General features: G+C 41.6%; 2 protein-coding genes and 1 long non-coding RNA gene across 4 annotated transcripts in view; 2 read left to right on the top strand and 1 right to left on the bottom strand.

The window, feature by feature from the left end:
• Positions 1-8,909, top strand: part of derl2 (derlin 2) — a 21,519-nt gene extending 12,610 nt beyond the window's left edge. The window contains exons 6-7 of the mRNA XM_072589259.1: positions 5,803-5,893; positions 7,091-8,909. Coding sequence (XP_072445360.1) covers positions 5,803-5,893; positions 7,091-7,196 — 197 coding nt within the window. The 3' untranslated portion in view covers positions 7,197-8,909. The remainder of the gene's footprint in view (positions 1-5,802; positions 5,894-7,090) is intronic.
• The window catches only part of LOC140491288 (uncharacterized), a 25,427-nt gene extending 3,460 nt beyond the window's left edge, over positions 1-21,967 (bottom strand). The window contains exons 1-2 of the long non-coding RNA XR_011963273.1: positions 21,818-21,967; positions 15,144-15,242 (exon numbers count right to left, since the gene is read on the bottom strand). This is a non-coding gene — a long non-coding RNA (uncharacterized lncRNA). The remainder of the gene's footprint in view (positions 1-15,143; positions 15,243-21,817) is intronic.
• rcc1l (RCC1 like) overlaps positions 21,959-22,256 on the top strand; it is a 58,612-nt gene continuing 58,314 nt past the window's right edge. For both annotated transcript variants that reach the window (XR_011963272.1, XM_072589257.1), the window contains exon 1: positions 21,959-22,256. Coding sequence is in view for 1 of the 2 variants with exons in the window: in XM_072589257.1 (XP_072445358.1) it covers positions 22,020-22,256 (237 nt within the window). In the remaining variant the exon portion in view is untranslated.

Below are 22,256 nucleotides of genomic sequence, written 5' to 3'. Positions count from 1 at the left end.
TGCCAGCTACCAATAGCCCCCATTAGCAGCTATTCATTTTCATGCTTGACTTTTAACTGTTCCTTTGTCTGTTTTTCTCTCTCTTTGGGCTCAATCTTCACTTATTGTTTATTCTGTCCCCTCTCCCCACACCATCTTCTGTGTAAGTATTAATCTTTTCTCAGCTACCATCAGTTCTGAAGAAGAGTCACTAGGATCTGAAAATTGACTTTGATTTCTGTCCACAGATACTGTCAGACCTGCTGACCTTATCCAGCAATTTCTGTTTTTGTTCCTGATTTCCAGCATCTGCAGTACTTTGGTATTTTGTGTATGTGTTGACGAAAGATGTTTTTATCTGTTTGGTTAATGAACATGGTGGTTAGTCACAGAGACATATCCTCTTGAGGTTTAGACTTTCTTTCATAGCACAATAGAATGTTATTACATAAAAGAATAATTAAAAATACAAACTATCTAAATGTAGATGACAATTAGCAAGTTCCAGCTAGAATCATAGAATCCCTATCATGTGGAAGCAGGCCATTTTGGGTGTTCAGATCCATTGTTCCCTGAAGTTGGCAATGCAGGTAGATCGAGTGGTCAAGAAAACATATGGCATGCTTTCCTTCATCGGACGGGGTATTGAGTTCAAGAGTTGGCAGATCATGTTATAGTTGCATAGGACTTTGGTTCGGCCACATTTGCAATACTGTGTACAGTTCTGGTCATCACATGCTCAAAAGGATGTGGATGCTTTGGAGGGGGTGCAGAGGAGGTTCACCAGGATGTTGCCTGGTGTGGAGAGTGCAAGCTATGAAGAGAGTTCGAGTAGATTAGGATTATTTTCATCAGAAAGACAAAGATTGGAGGGGGCACCTGATTGAGGTCTACAAAATCATGAGAGGTATAGACAGGACGGATAGTTGTTTCCCAGAGTGGGGGACTCCATTACTAGGGATCACGAGTTCAAAGTGAGAGGGGGAAGTTTAAGGGAGATATGCGTGGAAAGTTTTTTATGTAAAGGGTGGTGGATGCTTGGAACGTGTTGCCAGCAGAGCTGGTAGAGGCGGGCAGAGACAAATACATGAATGGGCAGGGAGCAGAGGGATACAGATCCTTAGAAAATAGGCGACAGGTTTAGATAGGGGATCTGGATCGGCGCAGCCTTGGAGGGCCAAGGCTGTAATTTCTTTATTCATTCGGCCCATCAAGTCCACACCAACCCTCCCAAGACCATCCTGCCATACCCACCCCCTGTAATCCTGCTTCCCAAGGCTAACTCACCTAGCTAGCACATCCATGGACACTATGGTCAATATAGCATTGTTAATCCATCTAACCTGCACATCTGTAGACTGAGAGAGGAAACCAGAGCACTCGGCAGAAACCCACACAGACACATGGAGAATACGCAAGCTCCACACAGACAATTGCCTGAAGGTGGAATCAAATCTGGTTCCCTGGTCCTGTAAGGCAGCACTGCTAACCACTGAGCCACTAAGAACACAGCACAGCTAAATTTCAACCTTTTTCCCACTACTACTGTCCATTGTAGACACTTTAAAGTCCAGAGAAATTACACCATTATCTCAGCTCTTTAAGTTTCTATTTATTGACATAAATGTTTCACAAATCTGAGAATTGAAATTATTTTAGTTCTAATAACGTGCAGATTTCTAACCAAATTCTCCTGATTTGGAAGTTTCATGAACTAAACTTTAGGATAAAATTTCGGTATGAATTATACTGTAAACCCTTAGGAACATTAACATACAGACAGATCTGGGCATGCAGGTCCACAGTTCCCTAAAAGTGGTAACCCAGGTGGCCAAGGTGATTCAGAAGGCATGTGGCATGTTTGCCTTCATCAGCCTGGGCATGGAGGACAAAAGATTGGCAAACCATGTTGCAGCCCTTGTTAGGCCGGGAGTATTGTGTGCAGTTTTGGTAACTGCACTACCAGAAGGACGTGGAGGCTCTGGAGAGAGTGCAGAGAAAGTTCATCAGGATGTTGCCTGGTCTTGAGAGCATTGGCTATGAGGAGAGGTTAAAAAGACTGAGATTGTTTTCACTGGAAAGACGGCGGCTGAGAGGAGACCTCAGAGGTCTACACAATGATGAGAGGCATAGATAGGTTGGATAGTCAGAGGCTTTTTCCCAGGGTTGGAGTTTCAATTCTAAGGGGACACCGGTTCAAGGTGAGAGGGGGTAAGTTGAAGGGAAACGTGCGAGGGAAGTTTCTCATGCAGAGATTGGGAAGAGCCTGGAATGCACTGTCAGAAAGGTGATGGAAGCAGGAAAGATTTAAGAGGCATCTGGATGGTTACATGATTAGAGGGATATGGACCGAATAAGGGCAGAAGGTTTGTTTTTTAGTTTATTTAGGGCACAATGACCAGCACAAGCTTGGAGGGCTAAAGGCCCTCTTCCTGTGCCGTACTTTTCTTTGTTCTATAACTCTTCTACAGAATGATTTGTCACAAGGAACTCCTAGGAAAGAAACTAAACTTGCATCTGCATTCAAGTTTGGCATTTTCTGAATTAAATTTTTTTTAAACTTGCTCGATTCTAGCAAGGCTAGATCTCATGGAATACAGGGAGAACTAGCCATTTGGATACAGAACTGGCTCAAAGGTAGGAGACAGAGGGTGGTGGTGGAGGGTTGTTTTTCAGACTGGAGACCTGTGACCAGTGGAGTGCCACAAGGATCAGTGCTGGGCCCTCTACTTTTTGTCATTTACATAAATGATTTGGATGTGAGTATAAGAGGTACAGTTAGTAAGTTTGCAGGTGACATCAAAATTGGAGGTGTAGTGGACAGCGAAGAAGGTTACCTCAGATTACAACAGTATCTTGATCAGATGGGCCAATGGGCTGAGAAGTTGCAGATGGAGTTTAATTCAGCTAAATGCGAGGTGATACATTTTGGGAAAGCAAATCTTAGCAGGACTTATACACTTAATGGTCAGGTCCTAGGGAGTATTGCTGAACAAAGAGACCTTGGAGTGCAGGTTCATAGCTCCTTGAAAGTGGAGTCGCAGGTAGATAGGATAGTGAAGAAGATGTTTGGTATGCTTTCCTTTATTGGTCAGAGTATTGAGTACAGGAGCTGGGAGGTCATGTGGCTGTACAGGACATTGGTTAGGCCACTGTTGGAATATTGCGTGCAATTCTGGTCTCCTTCCTATCGGAAAGATGTTGTGAAACTTGAAAGGGTTCAGAAAAGATTTACAAGGATGTTGCCAAAGTTGGAGGATCTGAGCTATAGGGAGAGACTGAACAAGCTGGGCTGTTTTCCCTGGAGCGTCGGCGGCTGAGGGGTGACCTTATAGAGGTTTACATAATTATGAGGGGCATGGATAGGGCAAATCGACAATGTCTTTTCCCTGGGGTGGAGGAGTCCAGAACTAGAGGGCATAGATTTAGGGTGAGAGGGGAAAAGATATAAAAGAGACCTAAGGGGCAACTTTTTCACACAGAGGGTGGTACATGTATGGAATGAGCTGCCAGAGGAAGTGGTGGAGGCTGGTACAATTGCAACATTTAAAAGGCATCTAGATGGGTATATGAATAGAACATAGAACATAGAACAATACAGCACAGAACAGGCCCTTCGGCCCACGATGTTGTGCCGAACTTCTAACCTAGATTAAGCACCCATCCATGTACCTATCCAAATGCCGCTTAAAGGTCGCCAATGATTCTGACTCTACCACTCTACCACTCCCAATGTGGCTGTGTTAACTACATGGAATGCCCTGTCTGCCAGAGTAAAGAACCTGCCTGACATCTGGCTTAAATCCATCACCCCTCAAAAGCAGAGGTAATCATCCCAAGGGATGAAACTGTCCACCCTATCTAATCCTCTGATAGGTCTCCACTAAATCCAGTTACCCTGCTTCTCTCCAATGAGAACAGACTCAAGTCCCTCAACCTTTAAGGCCTTCCCTCCAGAGCAGGCAGCATGCTGACAACTCTCCTCTGCACCTTTCCAATGCTTCCACATCCTACATGTAATGGGGTGACTAGAACTATACACAATATTCCAAGTGAGATCACACTATTTTGTATAGCTGCAGCCTGACACTACAGCTCTGGAACTCACCATATGCCTTAATGGCAATATTAACCTGGTGGCAACTTCCAGCAGTCTATGTACATGGACACCATGATCCCTCTGCACATCCACACTACCAAGAATGTTTCTATTGACCTAGTATTCTGCCTTTTTGCTATTCTTCCCAAAGTGAACCACCTCATTTATCTGCATTGAATTCCCTTTGTCACCTCAGCCCAATTCTGCAGGTGGGAATAGATTGGGTTGGGATATCTGGTCAGCATGGACGGGTTGCACTGAAGGGTTTGTTTCCGTATTGTACATCTCTATGACTATTCTTCTGAACTGAAAGCAATGACATTAAGTGTTTACCCTACCTGCCATAAACCCAACAGTATTAGCATATTTCAAATAACACCACCGAGGTGTACAGCTTTTTGACAAATGCTGGATTTAGCTCACTCCCATAATAACTCACTGACCTTTCTCATTGTAAATAAAACATTTCACAAAAGTAACCAACACCCATCTGCTTCTATTTTGAAGTACAAATTCAAAAATTATATCAATATGCAGCCTTTTTTACCATAGAGTTCCTTCCTTCTCGAACACCTGTTGTACAGTGTTGATTATACAGTTAGCCTGAGGATTTGAGAGAATTTTTACTTTTCCATGAAGACTTTTGACACCAAAAGGAAATTGCACTCTCAAAGCAATATTTCTAACAAGTATTTCATTTAAGTGAGCAATCCCATTGAGGTCCATAAAATGTGTCAGACCACATTTCAGGGATTGAGAGAGCTGATTTGGGCAGCATATTTTAGGAAGGGAATATTGACCTGAGGGAAAGTGTTGTGTAGATTCACCATGGTGATACCTGGACTCCAAAAGTTAAATTACAATGTGAGAAAAAAAATAGGGCAGTGTTTCCTGGAACTTAGAAGGCAGCAGGGACGATTTGGTAGTTAAATAGGATAGATAGAAACTATCTTTTCGTCGGACATCTAGGACAAGTAATCATCATCTAATCACTTGAACCAGATCTATTAGGAATTAATCCAGGAAACACTGTATGTGTGTACAAGTTTGGAATTCTCATCCACAACCAATAATTGATGCTGGATCAATTATTAATTTTAAATCTGAGATTAGTTTTGTTAATGAATGGTATTTGGGATATATGGGATAAGGTGGTAATATGAAGTTAAGTCATTGAATAGCTTGAATATAATGAATGGCTGAACATACTTGAGGGACCAAATAGCCCTACTCCTGTTTCTAGATGTTGGGCACCATATTCTCAGTCCTGCCAAACCTTGAGCCTTCTTTCTAATGCCCCAAGAACCCCCACTGTGCCCTAAGGATCCTTATTCTCAAGGCATCCAGTATTTATAAAACCTTTGGACCCAGAGTAAGTGAGGGGTTTTGATGGAGCAGAAAAGGCAAAACCATTTCCAATGTGGAGAAATTCTTTTATGCAACAAGTTGTTTCATCTGGATTGCACAGCCTAAAAGGAAGGCAGAAAAACATTCAGTGCATTGGATTAATACTTTGTGGATAAACAACAGGGAGTGAACCTGATTGGATAGCTTCCGTTAGTAGGCCTGAGACTCCACAATGCAAGAGGTCTGAAAAATCCATTGCAAGTTGATGGTAATCTGGAGGAAACAAGTCCTGTTGACAGTGTACTTCATTGTGCATTTAAGGTCGCGCTGCAGCTACTTTGTCTTTCTACCTTTACCTAGTTGTTGTTTGATTTTAGGAATCGCTGTTGGTCATATCTATTATTTCTTGGAAGACGTATTTCCAAACCAACCTGGTGGGGGTCGGCTGCTCAGGACACCGAACATTTTGTAAGTTGTTTTTAATTGAAGTGATCCTTGTTTGGGATAAATGATAGAATCTCTAAATTGTGGAAGTAGGCCATTCAGCCCATCAAGTTCACAGCACCCTCCGAAGAGCATCCCATACAGAGCATCCCCGCCCCCCAACACCCCACCCTATCCCTGTAACCCTGCATTTCCCATGTCTAATCCCAGTTTGCTATGGGCAATTTAACATGGCCAGTCCACCTAACCTGAACATCTTTGTACTGTAGGAGGAAACCAGGGCACCAAGAGGTCTTCTAGAGTTACTGTAATCTCCCTTTCAGAAATATTATCACTGCCCACCTCCCTTCAAGACTGTCCTGAGCTGAGCTAACAAAGAGGCTGAATGTGACTGCAACATGCCTCTCCTTGTTCTCATTACAGTCAATCACTCCATGCTCCTCTAGCTCTCCCCTGTATTAATGATATACAGGTAGCATGGGGAAGCAGGGCCCAGAGGTTGAGGTTTGGATGGTGAGCGATTGATACGTGTTGTGGGTGAAACCTTTGAAGGTGTTTAGATTTTCAGAGGCATTCTTGTGGTTGCCATTTTGCTTGCTGGGTGTATAACAGCAGGTGCCTGTTATTACCCCAGAACTACCTCACAATGTTTGTGTAACACACAGTGTGTAAGCATTGATGCAGAGACAGAGCTGGGGTTTACAACATAACTCTCTTCTGGCAAATCCAATGACCATCCATCACCTACTTTGCCAGTTTGGAGAGAAGAGTCCACTGTTGCCTTGTTGGCACCCTGAGCTGATCCAATTGGTATGGCCACCTTTATTCATCTTGAGTGGTACAGTGTATCATACTGCTGTGTTTATTCCAGAAACAAAGACTGATTTTGTGCTTTGTTCCTGTTGTGAACCACAGTAGTCCCTCCATACCTGTGGGGGGATGTGTTCCAAGACCTAAAAAAACCACGGATAGGTGTGAACCCATTCATTTAAATGGGAAACGTACCTTCCCAGCAGCCCCTAGTCCCTGGTTCCAGAAGGTAAACTGCAAGTAACTGTAACCATGGAAACTGGACCCATGGATATGAGGGTCACCCTGTACTGTGTAGATTGTGACCTGATCTGATAATTCACACCCAGCCTGATGTGCAAGTTTTACTATTGACTATTGCATGTTGTTTCCATAACTAATCCCAGGAATGGGGTCTGTTTTCTCTGGCAGGAAAGTTGTTTTTGATATTCCGGAAGAAGACCCCAACTACAATCCATTGCCTGAGGACCGGCCTGGGGGTTTTAACTGGGGTGAAGGACAGCGACTTGGGGGCTAGATGCAAATCAGCTGTAAGCAGCAAACACTCTGCAGGACCTCAAAGGATGTATTTGTTCTCTTTTGCCTCCCTATGTTCCCTGTCACTCTGGTTCAGTTCAATAAATGCCACCTTGCAGACTGCCAACGACCCACCCATCAGCAAGCACTTTCTGTATGATGGATACCTGTCAAATCTCGAAGGCAAATTATAATTGGCCAATAGTGCCTGCAGCGTTGTTTGTTTTACTGGAATCACTGACATTTCGATGAGATTTATCCCATCAAACTGGAGATCTGAGTGCTCACGTTACTTGTCTCTTGGAAGATCAAATCTCTGAAGTCACATTCACCTCAATTGAATGTGTAGCCATAATTTTTATATAACTGATCGTTTTTATGAGAAATTGCTGACTGCTGTAAGAAATCTTTTACAATGAAAACAGAACTCAACCCATCAAACCTCACTGTGATCAGAGAGATCAAATTTCCTAGCAAAAAGACAGCAGGAGGAGCCTTTGATCTATTCTCAGCGGGATTAATGCAAGAATATGTTACCTAAGCACAGTCAACCTCCACAGTCTTTCCACTGATCTATTTTGTCAGTCACACATGTGGACAGCTAAGCCCAGTACATGTCAGTTTAGCCTGTAGCTAACCAGTATTGGTTAAACAGATTAACCAGTTGGTATTACACATTCTTTCCCTGTTACAGGCTGGTGTCAGATATGTAACCTGTTCAAACACAGAAAACTTTAGACAATTAGCTACCAATAATCTGAGAATACCTTTGGAACTTTATCAGTGTTGCAGTGCCTGGCAACTAGGTAACGTAAACCTGCAGCTAGAAATGTGTTTGCTTGTGATATGTTAAGTCTGAGATTCACAGTCCCACACAACACAACCCAATATAAGCTGCCCGAGTAATGGAGTGGGTATGTAATCTTACTGTCAGAAATGATTTGATAGCAGAAGGCAAACGTTTCTGAGTGTTTCAGATGCATGCAATGGGAGGGTGAGATATTGTTTTCTGTAAACTAATCCTCTGTTAAATTCTTACAAATTAATTTGCAACACCCAATTGTAAAGAGATATCTCAAACAAATTGCCTACAAATCCAAATATTAAGAATATCTGGTCTATATTACAACTGCCAACTTGGATAAATTCCATTAAATGAAGCATGTATAACACGATTCTTATGTTCACAATGTCCCACATGAGTCTTAGCTGGGCTGGTGTCCTTGCTGAGAGAAGTTGATTGCAGGCTGGAATTACTAGCTTTTGATTACAAAGCAGTGTTTAATTTCAAGGTCCAAGAACCAGAGGAAATGCTGTGAACACAACGGGACTAACAGCAGATCAACCAAAGGACTGTGAACCAAGAACAACTCTGTAATCGTGCAGGGAGATTGACAAGCTAAAAACTGTTCTTCTTCATATAAACGAGAAAACATCACAGATGTTGGAAATCTGAAATGTGAAGGTGCCGGAAATACTCAGCAGGTCAGGCAAAATTTCTGAAGAGAGAAGGCTAATATAAAACGGTTTGGACACTGGGGAGAACTCCCCTGCTCCTCTTCAGAATGGTGTGTGGATATTTTATGTTGGTGTGAAAACCAGTAAACCACAGGCTTGTACTGCAAAGCTTGAAACATTTTAATCAATTCACACTTGTGCCAAATCTGAAGTATTTTGAATGATTCTAATCATAAAATTTGATTTGCTAATTGAAGTTGTTGAGTATAATCTGTGCTTATAGCAGCTTATTGAGTGTTCTAACAGAGCTACATGCTTAACTGGTTTCTTAACTATTTCAGCATATTTGATAGAGTGAACAGGACTCTCATGTTTTTATCCTCTCTAGTTATTTTCATCAAAACCTTTTGACAGAAATTAAATTATTTCAGTTAAAATATTTATCTCAAGATTCCTCTTTATACATGTTCCACCCCAAATCCTGCAGTGAGGGGTAATAGGGGTAATGAGAGAAACTATTCAGTGTCTAGAAATATTCCTGACCGATAGATACTGAGATACAGCAGTCAAGCTACAGATATCTTCGTGAGATGGGACTGCAAAATGCCAGTTGGTGACCAGATATGTCTCTGAGGGAAACGGATTAAGATACAATAAACAGTGTGCAGAAATCTCCCTGAGTGTCTGGAGATTAAGGGGTCTGAGTCATAGAGATGCACAGAAATCACTGAGGGAGAGGAAATGAGAGACTGTAGTCTCTAAACAGATACCTCCTTGAAAGAAAGGCTACAGAGACCAGATGAAGAAATGGCAGTTGTGACAATGCTCAAGAGTCTTGCACTTAAATAGTGCTTTTCATGACCTCAGAATGTTCCAACTATTAGAACAATAGAACAATACAGCACAGAACAGGCCCTTCGGCCCACGATGTTGTGCCGAACTTCTATCCTAGATTAAGCACCCATCCATGTACCTATCCAAATGCCGCTTAAAGGTCGCCAATGAATCTGACTCTACCACTCCCACGGGCAGCGCATTCCATGCCCCCACCACTCTCTGGGTGAAGAACCCACCCCTGACATCTCCCCTATACCTTCCACCCTTCACCTTAAATTTATGTCCCCTTGTAACACTCTGTTGTACCCGGGGAAAAAGTTTCTGACTGTCTACTCTATCTATTCCTCTGATCATCTTATAAACCTCTATCAAGTCACCCCTCATCCTTCGCCGTTCCAACGAGAAAAGGCCGAGAACTCTCAACCTATCCTCGTACGACCTACACTCCATTCCAGGCAACATTCTGGTAAATCTTCTCTGCACCCTCTCCAAAGCTTCCACATCTTTCCTAAGGACTTTTGCAGGACTCTCACTATTGTGATGTCGAAAATTCTGATTTGTGCACAACAATATCCCACTCTCAACAATGCGGTAGTGACCAGATAATTTATTTTTAATTATGCTGATAGGGGATGAATATTGACCAGAACACCAAGTAGATGTAATGGACAGGAGAAAGTGAGGACTGCAGATGCTGGAGATCAGAGCTAAAAATGTGTTGCTGGAAAAGCACAGGTCAGGCAGCATCCAAGAAGCAGGAGAATCAACGTTTTGGGCATGAGCCATTCCTGAAGAAGAGCTCATGCCGGAAACGTCGATTCTCCTGCTCCTTGGACGCTGCCTGACCTGCTGTGCTTTTCCAGCAACACATTTTCAGATGTAATGGACAGACAAGTGATAAGTGAAATTTAATGCAGAAAACTATGAAGCAATTTATTTTGATAGGAAGAACAAGGAGAGAATATTCTAGGGGAAGCGCAGGAATAAAGAGCTAGGGTATAGGTGCAGGAACCTTGACAGTTTTGAAAAGGGTTAAGGAGGCTGGGTTGTAAAAATGAGGTGAAGGCTATAAAGACAAGGACACTATGGTGAACCTTTCTAAAATACTGGTTAACCTCAAATGAAATATTGTTCAGTTTTGGGCACTGCACTTAGGAATGGGAAGGGTTTGGAGAGGGTACAGAAAAGATTCATAGTTATGTGGATAGATTGAATTATGTGGATAGATTGGACAAGTTAGCTACCGGAAAAATACCGTAGCTGCTGTAAATATGAAACCAATGCAGAGAACACTGGAGAAACTCTGCAAATCTGGCAGCATCTGTGGAGAGGGAAACAAAATTAACATTTCAAGTCCACTGGCACATCAGGACTGAAGAAGATTCACAGAAGACTTCTCTTTTCACAGATGCTGCCAGGCATGCTGAGTTTCTCCAGCATTCTGTGTTTGTTTGGATAAATTGGAATTTATCTTCTACGAAGGGAGAAGGTTGAGAGGAAAAGAATAGGAATAAACCATTCCCATTGGTGAAAGGATCTAGAGCAATGTGGCACAGGTATGTTGGAATTGGGGAGAAAGGAATAGCAGGAGTAACAATAAATACAAAGATGTCACACAGCATGTGGTTCAAATCTGGAATATGCTGTTTTGAGTATTATGGTGGAGGTAGATTCAGTTGAGACTTTCAAAAGGGAGTCTTGAAAGAGAATTACTTGAAATGGGAGAATATGCAGGCAATGGGATAAAGGCAGGGCAGTGGCTCTAGGTGAATTACTCCTTCATAGAGTAATTATTCAGTGATCTGAATGGCCTCACTCTGGGTGGTAAACGTTCTGTGACTCATTTATGAGAATGGATCCAGGGATGAGGGACTTAATTACAAGGAAAGATTAGAGAAACTTGTTCGATTCTGCTTTAGAGAGGGTTGGAGCGAATTTTGATGTGACATTTAAACTCTGGACAGAGTTCATTGAGACAAATTATTCCTAAAAGTGAGGTTCAAGAACCTGAGAGCATAGTTTTAGAGTGATTGGCAAAAGAATCAATGGCTAAAAGAAGAAAAAACACTTAAATGCAGTATGTTACCTGAGAATGTGGTGGAGCCAAATTCAAAAAGGGTTTTCAAAAAGAAATTGGATCAGTATCTGAAATGAATATACTTGTGGGTTTGTGGGAAAAGGGCAGGGTTGTGGGACCAGTTGAGTGCCTCATGCAGACCTTCAACAGACCAAATGGTCTCCTTTGCTGACAATTCTTTTAAAAACTACAGCATACTGGAAGATTATAACCAGTGCATCACAATCTCTGCAATTACTTCTTTCACATAAGGATGCAAATCATGATGTGTATGTTGCCACTTAATTCCATTGATTTCACCAGGACTACTACTAATGCTGGTTTTAAAGTTCCTCGTGCCAGCTACACCCTTGGTTCCTCATGATTCCAGGATTATTTTTGTTGGTCTTGTGAGAACAGATAAAGTTCATATCTGCTGTCATTCCTCTATGTGCTATCTGACCAGGGCTTTTTGTTACTTCAATCTGATTTCACCTCTTTGTTTCTAGTCTTCAAAATATCAAGGCCCACATTAGCTCTATTGATTATTTTCTGAACTAAGTTTTCATTTATGTCTTTGGGATTTGCACCAAAGTTTTGCACTATTTACAAATCTCCTTAATCCCTCCTTATGTCCAAAGTTGCCTACACTGAAAACCATTTACTATGGTTTAAAGTCTCTGCCATTTAATTCCACCTGTCTTAGCCTCGAACAAATTCATATTTACTTTCACCGGTGCATTCCTATTTACAAAGCTATTAACATGTTCACAATTTGCTTTTGTATCTCTTTCAAGTATACTTTTACACTCTCGTGCTTGTCAAGTTCTTGGTTGTCCTTTGCCAAATTCTAAAATCCTCCCAATCTTCAGACTTGGCAGCAGTATAAGGTTTTTGTTATGATCTGATACCATCCTTAATTCCTGTTATTAACTGTAGTTACCCACCATCATATCTTCTTATGGAGTTTCCAAATCTATCTTCACCAAGTTGCCCCTCATATATTGTATTGTTTAGATTTGAGACCCTAGCTAAATCACTTTTAAGCTCATCATGAAATTCCATCATGTTCTGGTCATCCCTTTCCATAGATTATGAACTCTCCTTTTCTCATTGCACAATAATTGATACCAACTAGCTCATTCTCCAGTTGGGTCTTTATTGTACTGCTCCAGAAAACTAACTTGAATTTATTGCATGAACTAATCTTCCACAATATAACTGCAAATTTGTTTGGCCGGTCTTTAAGAAGATTTATGATACCATGATTACAGTATTATCATTATTAAATGTACATTTATTTTCCTGATTTATACTCGTTCATACACAGCAACCACTTAAAGCCCAAAAGCAACGCAATCCTAGTTTGTGGAATCTGTCCTTATAATTTAGCCTTTGAAATGCAGGTATAATTTTGGTAAACTTATGCTGCTCTCTTACCAAAGCCTTTTTTATCCTTTTTACAGAACTGCTGTCATTCTTCTATGTGCTGTCTGACCAGGGCTTTGTGCTGCTTCAATCTGATTTCATCTTTTTCTTTCTAATCCTCTACAGTTGAAGGCCCATATTCCATTAGCTCTGTTGATTATTTTCTGAACTTCATTTTCATTTATGACTCTGGGATTTGCACCAAAGTTTTGAACCATTTACAAATCTTCTTAATCTCTCCTTTTTAGGTGCAAAAGTGCCTACACTGAAAACCATTTACCATTGTTTTGGCTATTAATCTATCAGTATCATTGTAAATTTTACACTTCCATCTAATTTGTTTATAATTTTGTTTATCTTTGTTCATCAGGAAATTTGGATATGTCGTTATCTATCAAGTGGAAGATGATTGCATAATGGTAATGTCACTAGTAATCAATCACCCCAGACTAAACATTTGCAAAATATGAATTTGGATCCCACCATGATAGGTAATGAAATTTAGAGTCATAGAGATGTTCAGCATGGAAACAGACCCTTTGGTCCAATCCATTCATGCCGACCAGATATCCCAACCCAATCTATTCCCACCTGCCAGCACCCGGCCCATGTCCCTCCAAACCCTTCCTATTCATATACCCATCCGAATGCCTCTTAAATGTTGCAATTGTATCAGCCTCTACAACTTCCTCTGGCAGCTCATTCCATACACATACCACCCTCTGTGCGAAAACGTTGCCCCTTAGGTCTCTTTTATATCTTTCCCCTCTCACCCTAAACCTATGTCCTCCAATTCTGGACTCCCCGACCCCAGGGAAAAGATTTTGTCTATTTAACCTATCCATGCCCTTCATAATTTTGTAAACCTCTATAAGGTCACCCCTCAGCCTCCGACAAACTAGTCTAGTGGTGACCATTTAACTTTTGTTGATTATTGTAAAAGCCCATCTGGATTAATAATATCCATTAAAGAAGGAAATCTATCATCCTCATATTGTAACAGGGTAGGATCAATCTCATTGTGAAGGCATTCCCTTGGTGTCTGCGACCATAATATGATTACATTTTACATTCAGTGTGAGAGAGAAGAGGGAGGTCTAAATTTCTAAATTCAAATAAGGGCAGTCATGAAGGTATGAAAGCAAAAATGGCTAAAGTGACTTGGCAAATGAAATAAGTCAGCAGAGATATAGTGGGATATTTCAGAATAGACACATTCCAACAAGTAAGCAAAATTCCTACAGATCCACCAACTGTGGTTAATTGGAGATGTTAAAGATGGTATAAAATCAAAAGAAAAAAAAGAATATTTGTGCAAAGACAAGTGGCAGGTCAGAAGATGGGACAGAATATAAAAACAGCAAAAAATGACCAAACTATAAGTAAGGAGGGAAAAATTGATAGTCAGAAATATAAAAACAAACAAGTGTTTCTCTAAATATTTAGAGAGTTAACAAGGTGAGTGATTGCCAAAGTCAGATTGGAATGTTAATAATAGAAAAGAAATGGCAGATTAATTGATAAGGTGTTTTATATCAGTCTTCACTATCGAGGAGCTGAAAAGTGCAGCACTGGAAAAGCACAGCATGTCAGGCAGCAAACCAAGGAGCAGGAGAGTCGATGTTTCAGGCATAAGCCCTTCATCACTAGAGAGAATACAAGTAACATCCCAGAAGCAGCAATAAATCAAGAAATGGATAGGAGGGAGGAACTTTGGAAAATCACAATTGCCAGTAAAATAATACTACATAAATTGTAGGAAGTGACAAAAACTCAGATCCTATTGGACTTTATCCTAGAGTTTTAAAAGAAGTGCCTGATGCCTGAAGTATCAGTTAAAACCAATGCATTGCTTTTAATTTTCCAAGATTCCGTTGGTTCAGGGGTTGTTCCATTAATTTGGAAGATAGTTAATAAACCAAAGGAATATGTTAAATGGTAGGACCCTAGGGAGTATACCCTTGAAGGTAGGTAAGGTGGCTAACGAGGTATTAGGATACTTGCCTTTATTAGTCAAGACGTTGAATACAAGAGCAGGGAGGTTATCAGGAGTATGAGGGTGGACATAAGATTATGATCAATTCAAACTGGATCTTATTGAACAGCAAAGCAAGCTTGAGGGGCTGAATGGCATACTCTTGTTCCATATTCATATGTTTGTATCCTTACCTGGTGTGCCCTACATATAACTTCAGACCCACTCTTAGGTACCCTCTGAACAAATAAGAGATGGGCAATAAATGCTGGTTTGATCAGTGATGCCACACTCTATAAATGAATAAAACAAATCCCATCAGCAAAGTCATTATTGAAAACAGGGTAATTGACATCCCAACAGAGATGTAGGACATAATTAATCACATCCTGCCAATCAGTAATAATCCACTCTTTGGACTTTCTGTCTCCTGTCACTCTGTAATTCTTAAAAATGGACTAATAACTCCCCTTTGATTCCACAAGCTTCAATTGTGGCTAACAGTTTCTTAAGAGGGAATGACTACCTGACATTCACATAAATAACAAAGAAATGTGCCTGTTTATTATTTGATTCATCTCTTCAAAAAATGTTATCAAGTTAGTCAGGTGTGATCTACTCTTTATGAATACAGTCCTTTGTGACTAACTGAAATGTCTAGGGTTAGTCACTCTAGGCTTCATTTTTGTACTTTAGCAATTTCCTGATAGCAAATGTTAGACTATCTGGTCTTCCATTTTTTTCTTTCTCATCTTTCCTAAGTGTTGGAGTTACATATGCAATTTTCCAATTTAAAGGAACAGATCCTAACTTGATGGAAATTTGCAATATTTTAGTTAGGGCATCTGTAAAAGCCTTCAGAATCTTTCAAAACCAGAAATGGCGAACATCTTCTCCTGAAGAATTGTCTCTGTTCTCTACATTCCTGTTATTTTGCTTAATGTTAAATTTGATGGATCTCTGCCGCTGATTCAATATTAGTTTCCTTTTCAGTACCAAATGGATTTTAAAATGCTATCGAGTGTCCTGAGAGTTTAAAATGTGCTACCAAATATAACTTTTCTTTGTTATCTATAATATTAAGAGTCTAAATGCCCTTCCATTTGGTTCAGCGCTGGGCAATGCTTATGTTTCCAGCTAACTTTCAGTGTTTCGTTACTATTGGAAAAATATTTTTAAAACTGCCATGGCTGTACTTTGTGGCTGACAGAGGAATGGAATTCAGATTCCACAGAGAGGATATTCCCATAGATTGTGGGAATCTTGGTAACTCTCAGATATTCCAAACATTGAGTTTTGCAGAAATGTTAATTCATTTCTGAGACCACCATCTTTACAATGCACATGCAATTGTTAATAATCTGATGTTATTCAAATACTAGTTACAGTAAGCTGCAGCTGCTCTGGTTGGAGAGATTCTACTGTGGATTATACACACTTTCCTCGTCTGGAAATACTGCTCTTCAACTAAGCAGAATATTTTTGTGCAGACATTATTGGCTAGGTGACTTTTACTACAATTGTTACATTTTCTCAGATATACAAATACATCAAGTTTTGTTTTCAATGTTAAGCCTTATTTATTTAAACTATTTGAGAGAGTTTTGAATCACTTTATATTGCATGAATTGTCAGAGAAAATGGATTTCTGAAAATATCTCTGGCCTGTATAAATAAATGTACTACACAAGCTGCTTGAATTACTGACCATCTTAGTACAAAACATGGTGGAAGTGGTGTCTCTCGAATTCTGTTGAAGTTTTATACTGACACAGACATTAATGAGTTTTCTAGGTATCTGAATCAAGCTGAATTAGAAACAGAAGTAGGCCATTTAGCCCCTGGTTCTGCACACACTCACCTTCGGGAACATCCTCCCTGAATCTATGCTGTCTAGTCATGTTAGAATTTTATAAGTCTGTACGAGATCCCCCCTCATTCATCTGAACTCTGGTGAAAACAATCTTAACCTCCTTAATCTCTCCTCGTACGTTAGTCCTGCCATTTCCAGAATCAGCCTGCACTCCCTCAAGAGCAAGAGCCAAACTTTTATCTATATTAATTACAGAATCCTTGATACTCTCAATCTCAATTTATTTAACCCTTTAATCTCCACACTTAATTCATAGAATCCCTAGTGCAGAGATAGATCAGTTTAGGAGAACGGTCCAGGAAAATTTAGACATTTTAGGAGAGTGGTCCAGGAAATGGCTGATGAAATTCAACATGAGCAAATGTGAGGTCTTGCACTTTGGAAAGAAGAATACAGGCATGGACTATTCTCTAAACGGTGAGAAAATTCATAAAGCCGAAGTACAAAGGGATCTAGGAGTGCTAGTCCAAGATTCTCGAAAGGTTAACTTGCAGGTTGAGTCTGTGATTAAGAAAGCAAATGTAATATTGTCATTTATTTCAAGGGGGTTGGAATATAAAAGCAGCGATGTGCATCTGAGACTTTATAAAGCTGTAGTTAGGCCCCATTTAGAATACTGTGTCCAAGTTGGAGCACCACACCTCAGGACACACTAACACTGGAGCATGTCCAGCGGATGATCCCTGGAACAGTATGCCTAACATACAATGAACGGCTGAGGATCCTGGGATTCATTACAGTTTAGAAGGGAGATCTAATAGGAACTTACAAGATAATGCATGGCTTAGAAAGGGTGGACACTGGGAAGTTGTTTCCGTTAGGCGGGAGACTTGGACTCATGGGCACAGCCTTAGAATTAGATGGGGTCAATTTAGAACGGAAATGAGGAGATATTTGTTCACCCAGAGAGTTGTGGGCCTGTGGAATTCATTGCCTTAGAGCACAGTGGAGGCCAGGACATTAAATGTCTTCAAGGCAGAGATTGATAAATTCTTGATCTCGCAAGGAATTAAGGGCTACGGGGAGAGTGCGGGTAAGTGAAATGCCCATCAGCCATGATTAAATGGCGGAGTGGATTCGATGGGCTGAATGGCCTTACTTTTGTCTTATGGTCTTAAGTTTAAACGAATTCAGCAAGGGGATGGGATCCTGAATTGTAGCTCCAGTGTAGAGTAGTGAGGTCATAAATCAGGTTTCAAGGTCGCAAGAATGTACCGGCAAGCAGGAAGTTGATTTGAAGTGTTTATACTTCAATGCCAAGAGCATCCGGAATAAGGTGGGTGAACTTGCAGCGTGAGTTGGTACCTGGGACTTCGATGTTGTGGCCATTTCAGAGATATGGATAGAGCAGGGACAGGAATGGTTGTTGCATATTCTGAGATTTAGAAGTTTCAGTAAGTACAGGGAAGGTGGTAAAAGAGGGGGAGGTGTGGCATTGGTAGTCAAGAAAGAGCAGAAAGGACATTTGATGAGGACTTGTCTACTGAAGTAGTGTGGGCTGAGGTTAGAAACGGGAAAGGAGAGGTCACTCTGTTGGGAGTTTACTATAGGCCTCTGAAAAGTTCCAGAGATGTAGAAGAAAGCATTGCAAAGATGATTCTGGACAGGAGTAAGAGTGACAGAGTCATTGTTATGGGGAACTTTAACTTTCCAAATATTGACTAGAAATATTGTAGTTTCAAGAACCTTAGATGGGTCAGTTTTTGTCCAATGTGTGCAAGACACAATATGTAGATACGCCAACAAGTGGCAAGGCCACATTGGATTTGGTGCTGGGTAATGAACCGAGGTAGGTGAGCACATTGGTGATAGTGATCACCATTCAGTTATGTTTACTTTAGCGATGGAAAGGGATAGGTATGCAGCGCAGGGCAAGACTTATAGCTGGGGAAAAAGCAATAATGATGCAATTAGGCAAGAGTTAAGATGCATAGGATGGGAAGGAAGCTGCATAGGATGGGCACAATTGAAATGTGGAGCTTATTGATGGAATAGCTACTGTGTGTCCTTGACAAGTATGTACCCATCAGAATAGGAGGAAGTGGTCGAGCGAGGGAACAGTGGTTTACTAAAGAAGTTGAATCTCTTGTTAAGAGAAAGAAGGAGGCTAATGTGAAGACGAGACATGAAGGATCAGTTAGGGCGCTTGAGAGTTACAAGTTAGCTGGAAAAGACCGAAAGAGAGAGCTGAGAAGAGCCAGGAGGGTACATGAGAAGTCTTTGGCAGATAGGATCAAGTAAAACCCTAAAGTTTTCCAGAGGTATGTCAGGAATGAAAGAATGACGAGAGTAAGATTAAGGCCAGTCAAGGACAGTAGATGGAAGTTGTGAGTGGAGTCTGAGGAGATAGGAGGCACTAAATGAGTATTTTTCATCAGTATTCATACTTGAAAAAGACAATGTTGTTGAGGAGAATACTGAGATACAGGCTATTAGACTATATGGGATTGAGGTTCATTAGGAGGAGGTGTTAACAATTCTGGAGAGTCTGAAAATAGATAAGTCCCCTGGGCTGGATGGGATTTAACCTGGGATTTCCTGGGAAGCTAGGGAGGAGATTATGGAGGCTTTGATCTTTATGGTGTCATTGTCTATAGAAATAGTGCCAGAAGACTGGAGGATAGCAAATGTTCCCTTGTTCAAGAAGGGGAGTACAGACAACCCTGGTAATTATCAACCAGTGAGCCTTACTTCAGTTGTGGGTAAAGTGTTGGAAAGGATTATAAGTGACAGCATTTATAATCATCTAGAAAAGAATAATTTGATTAGGGATAGTCAACACGGTTTTGTGAAGGGTAGGTCGTGCCTCACAAACCTTATTGAGTTCTTTGAGAAGGTGACCAAACAGGTGGATGAAGATAAATTATGGTGTATATGGATTTCAGTAAAGTGTTTGATGAGGTTTCCAACGGTAGGCTATTGCAGAAAATATGAAGATATGAGATTGAGGGTGATTTAGCGGTTTGGATCAGAAATTGGCTAGCTGAAAGAAGACAGAGGGCAGTGGTTGATGGGAAAGGTTCATTCTGGAGTTCAGTTACTAGTAGTGTACCACAAAGATCTGTTTTTGAGCCACTGCTGTTTATCATTTTATAAATGACCTGGATGAGGACATAGAAGGATGGGTTAGTAAATTTGCGGATGACACTAAGGTCTGTGGAGTTGTGGACAGTGCCAAAGGATGTCGCAGGTTACAGAGGGACATAGATAAGCTGCAGAGCTGAGCTGAGATATGGCAAATAGAGTTTAATGTGGAAAAGTGTGAGGTGATTCACTTTGGAAGGAGTTACAGGAATACAGATTACTGGGCAAATGATGATTCCAAACAGTGTGAATGAGCAGAGAGATTTTGGTATCCATGTGCATAGATCCCTCAAAGTTGGACCCAGATTGATAGGGCTGTTAAGAAGGCATATGGTAAAGGGATTGAGTTTTGGAGCCATGAGGTCATATTGCAGCTGTACAAAACTCTGGTACAGCCACACTTGGAGTATTGTGTACAGTTCTGGTCACTGCATTATGGGATGGATGTGCAAGCATTGGAAAAGATGAAGAGGAGATTTACCAGGATTTTGAATGGTATGGGGAGAAAGTCTTATGAGGAAAGGCTGAGGGACTTGAGGCTGTTTTCGTTACAGAGAAGAAGGTTTGAGAGGTGACTTAATAGAGACGTATAAGATAATCAGAGGGTTAGATAGGGTGGACAGTGACAGCTTTTTTTCTCAGATTGTGATGGCTAGCATGAGGGGACATAGTTTTAAATTGAGGGATGATAGATATAGGATAGATATCACAGGGTGTTTCTTTACTCAGAGAGCTTTAAAGGCGTGGAGCTCCGTGCTTGCAACAGTAGTAGACTCGTCAACTTTAAGGGCATTTAAATGGCAATTGGATAAACATATGGATGAAAATGGAATTGTGTAGGTTAGATGGGCTTCAGATTGGTTTTACAGGTTTGCGCAACATCGAGGGCTGAAGGGCCTATACTGCTCTATGTCCACACCAACCCTCTGAAGAGTATCCCACCCAAACCCATTCCCCTACAGTATTGCTCTACATTTCCCCTGACTAATGCACCTAGCCTATAAATCCCTGAACCCCAAGGGCAATTTGCCAATTCACCTAACCCGCACATCTTTGGACTGTGGGAAGAAACACCCAGAGGAAACCCAAGCAGACATGGAGAGAATGTGCAAACTCCACACAGACAGTTGCCAGAGGCTGGAATCAAACCTGGGTCCCTGGTGCTGTGAGGCAACAGTGCTAACCACTGAGCCACCATGCTGCCCACAGAGGACAGTAGCTGTGCAGTGTTTTCTGAAATCACCTCTGAATGAACTAGCTCTAACTAGCTCTAATTCTACTCTCTTATTCTGAACTTCTCCACCAGAGGAAGTAGTTTCTCTCCATGTATCCTTTCATCGATTTAAACACACCAATAAAACCTCAATGGGCTTGAGATCAAAGCAGATCTCATAGCTACAACTGGAATCTCACTTCCAGTTCTCTGTAAGATGAATTTCAATATTCTACTTGCCTTACCGAAATTATTTTCTCTACCTGCCCAGCAGCTTCCACTAAAGCTCTTTGCTCACAGAGGTTGTTGCCAGGGTTGGAGGGTTTGAGCAACAGGAAGAGGCTGAATGGTCTGGGGCAGTTTTCTCTGGAGCGTCGGAGGCTGAGGGGTGACCTTATAGATATTTATAAAATCATGAGGGACATGAATAGGGTAAATCGACAAGGCCTTTTCCCTGGGGTGGGGGAGTCCAGAAGGAGAGGGCAACCCTGGCAACAACCTTGTAAATATTTTCTGAACCCTTTCAAGCTTCACAACATCTTTCCGATAGGAAGGAGACCAGAATTGCACACAATATTCCAACAGTGGCCTAACCAATGTCCTGTACAGCTGCAACATGACCTCACATTTGGCAGACTTAAATGTACAACTCTATTCCTGTATTCAAGCTTTTCGTAAAGCTGCGACACACATCTTACCTATTTGTGTGTGTGTGTGTGTGTGCCCCGAATCTGAGCCACTCTCTCCCCAGTGTCGGATGCTGATGTCAATCAGTGTGGACCCCACCAGGTATAGCAGTACATTGCCCGTTTAAGGAGAGAGGAGACAGTCTCCTTTACCAAGATGGCGGCCCGGACCTGTGACCGTGTGTAGGAGCTGCCTGCGGCACCAACGCCGCCCATGGCGGTCAGGACCTGCATTTGGCGCTGGCTCCAGGCCCGGGGCTTGCGGGGGGCACAGGCCCCTGACCCGATTTTCCGCTACATGGGCAAAGGGCGCAGGAAGAGCCGCGTGTTCGTCTGGGGGTTCGCCCACACCGGGGCCCTGGGCCTCCCGCACTTGGTGCTCGGCCGCGGTGGGGGCCAGAAACCCCGGCAGTTCCAACTGAGGCCGCGCGGAGTGGAGCTGGAGCAGAGG

Source organism: Chiloscyllium punctatum, chromosome 19 (genome assembly GCF_047496795.1).
Source record: "Chiloscyllium punctatum isolate Juve2018m chromosome 19, sChiPun1.3, whole genome shotgun sequence".
Classification (NCBI taxonomy): domain Eukaryota; kingdom Metazoa; phylum Chordata; class Chondrichthyes; order Orectolobiformes; family Hemiscylliidae; genus Chiloscyllium; species Chiloscyllium punctatum.
This window is presented reverse-complemented; position numbering and strand designations above follow the sequence as displayed.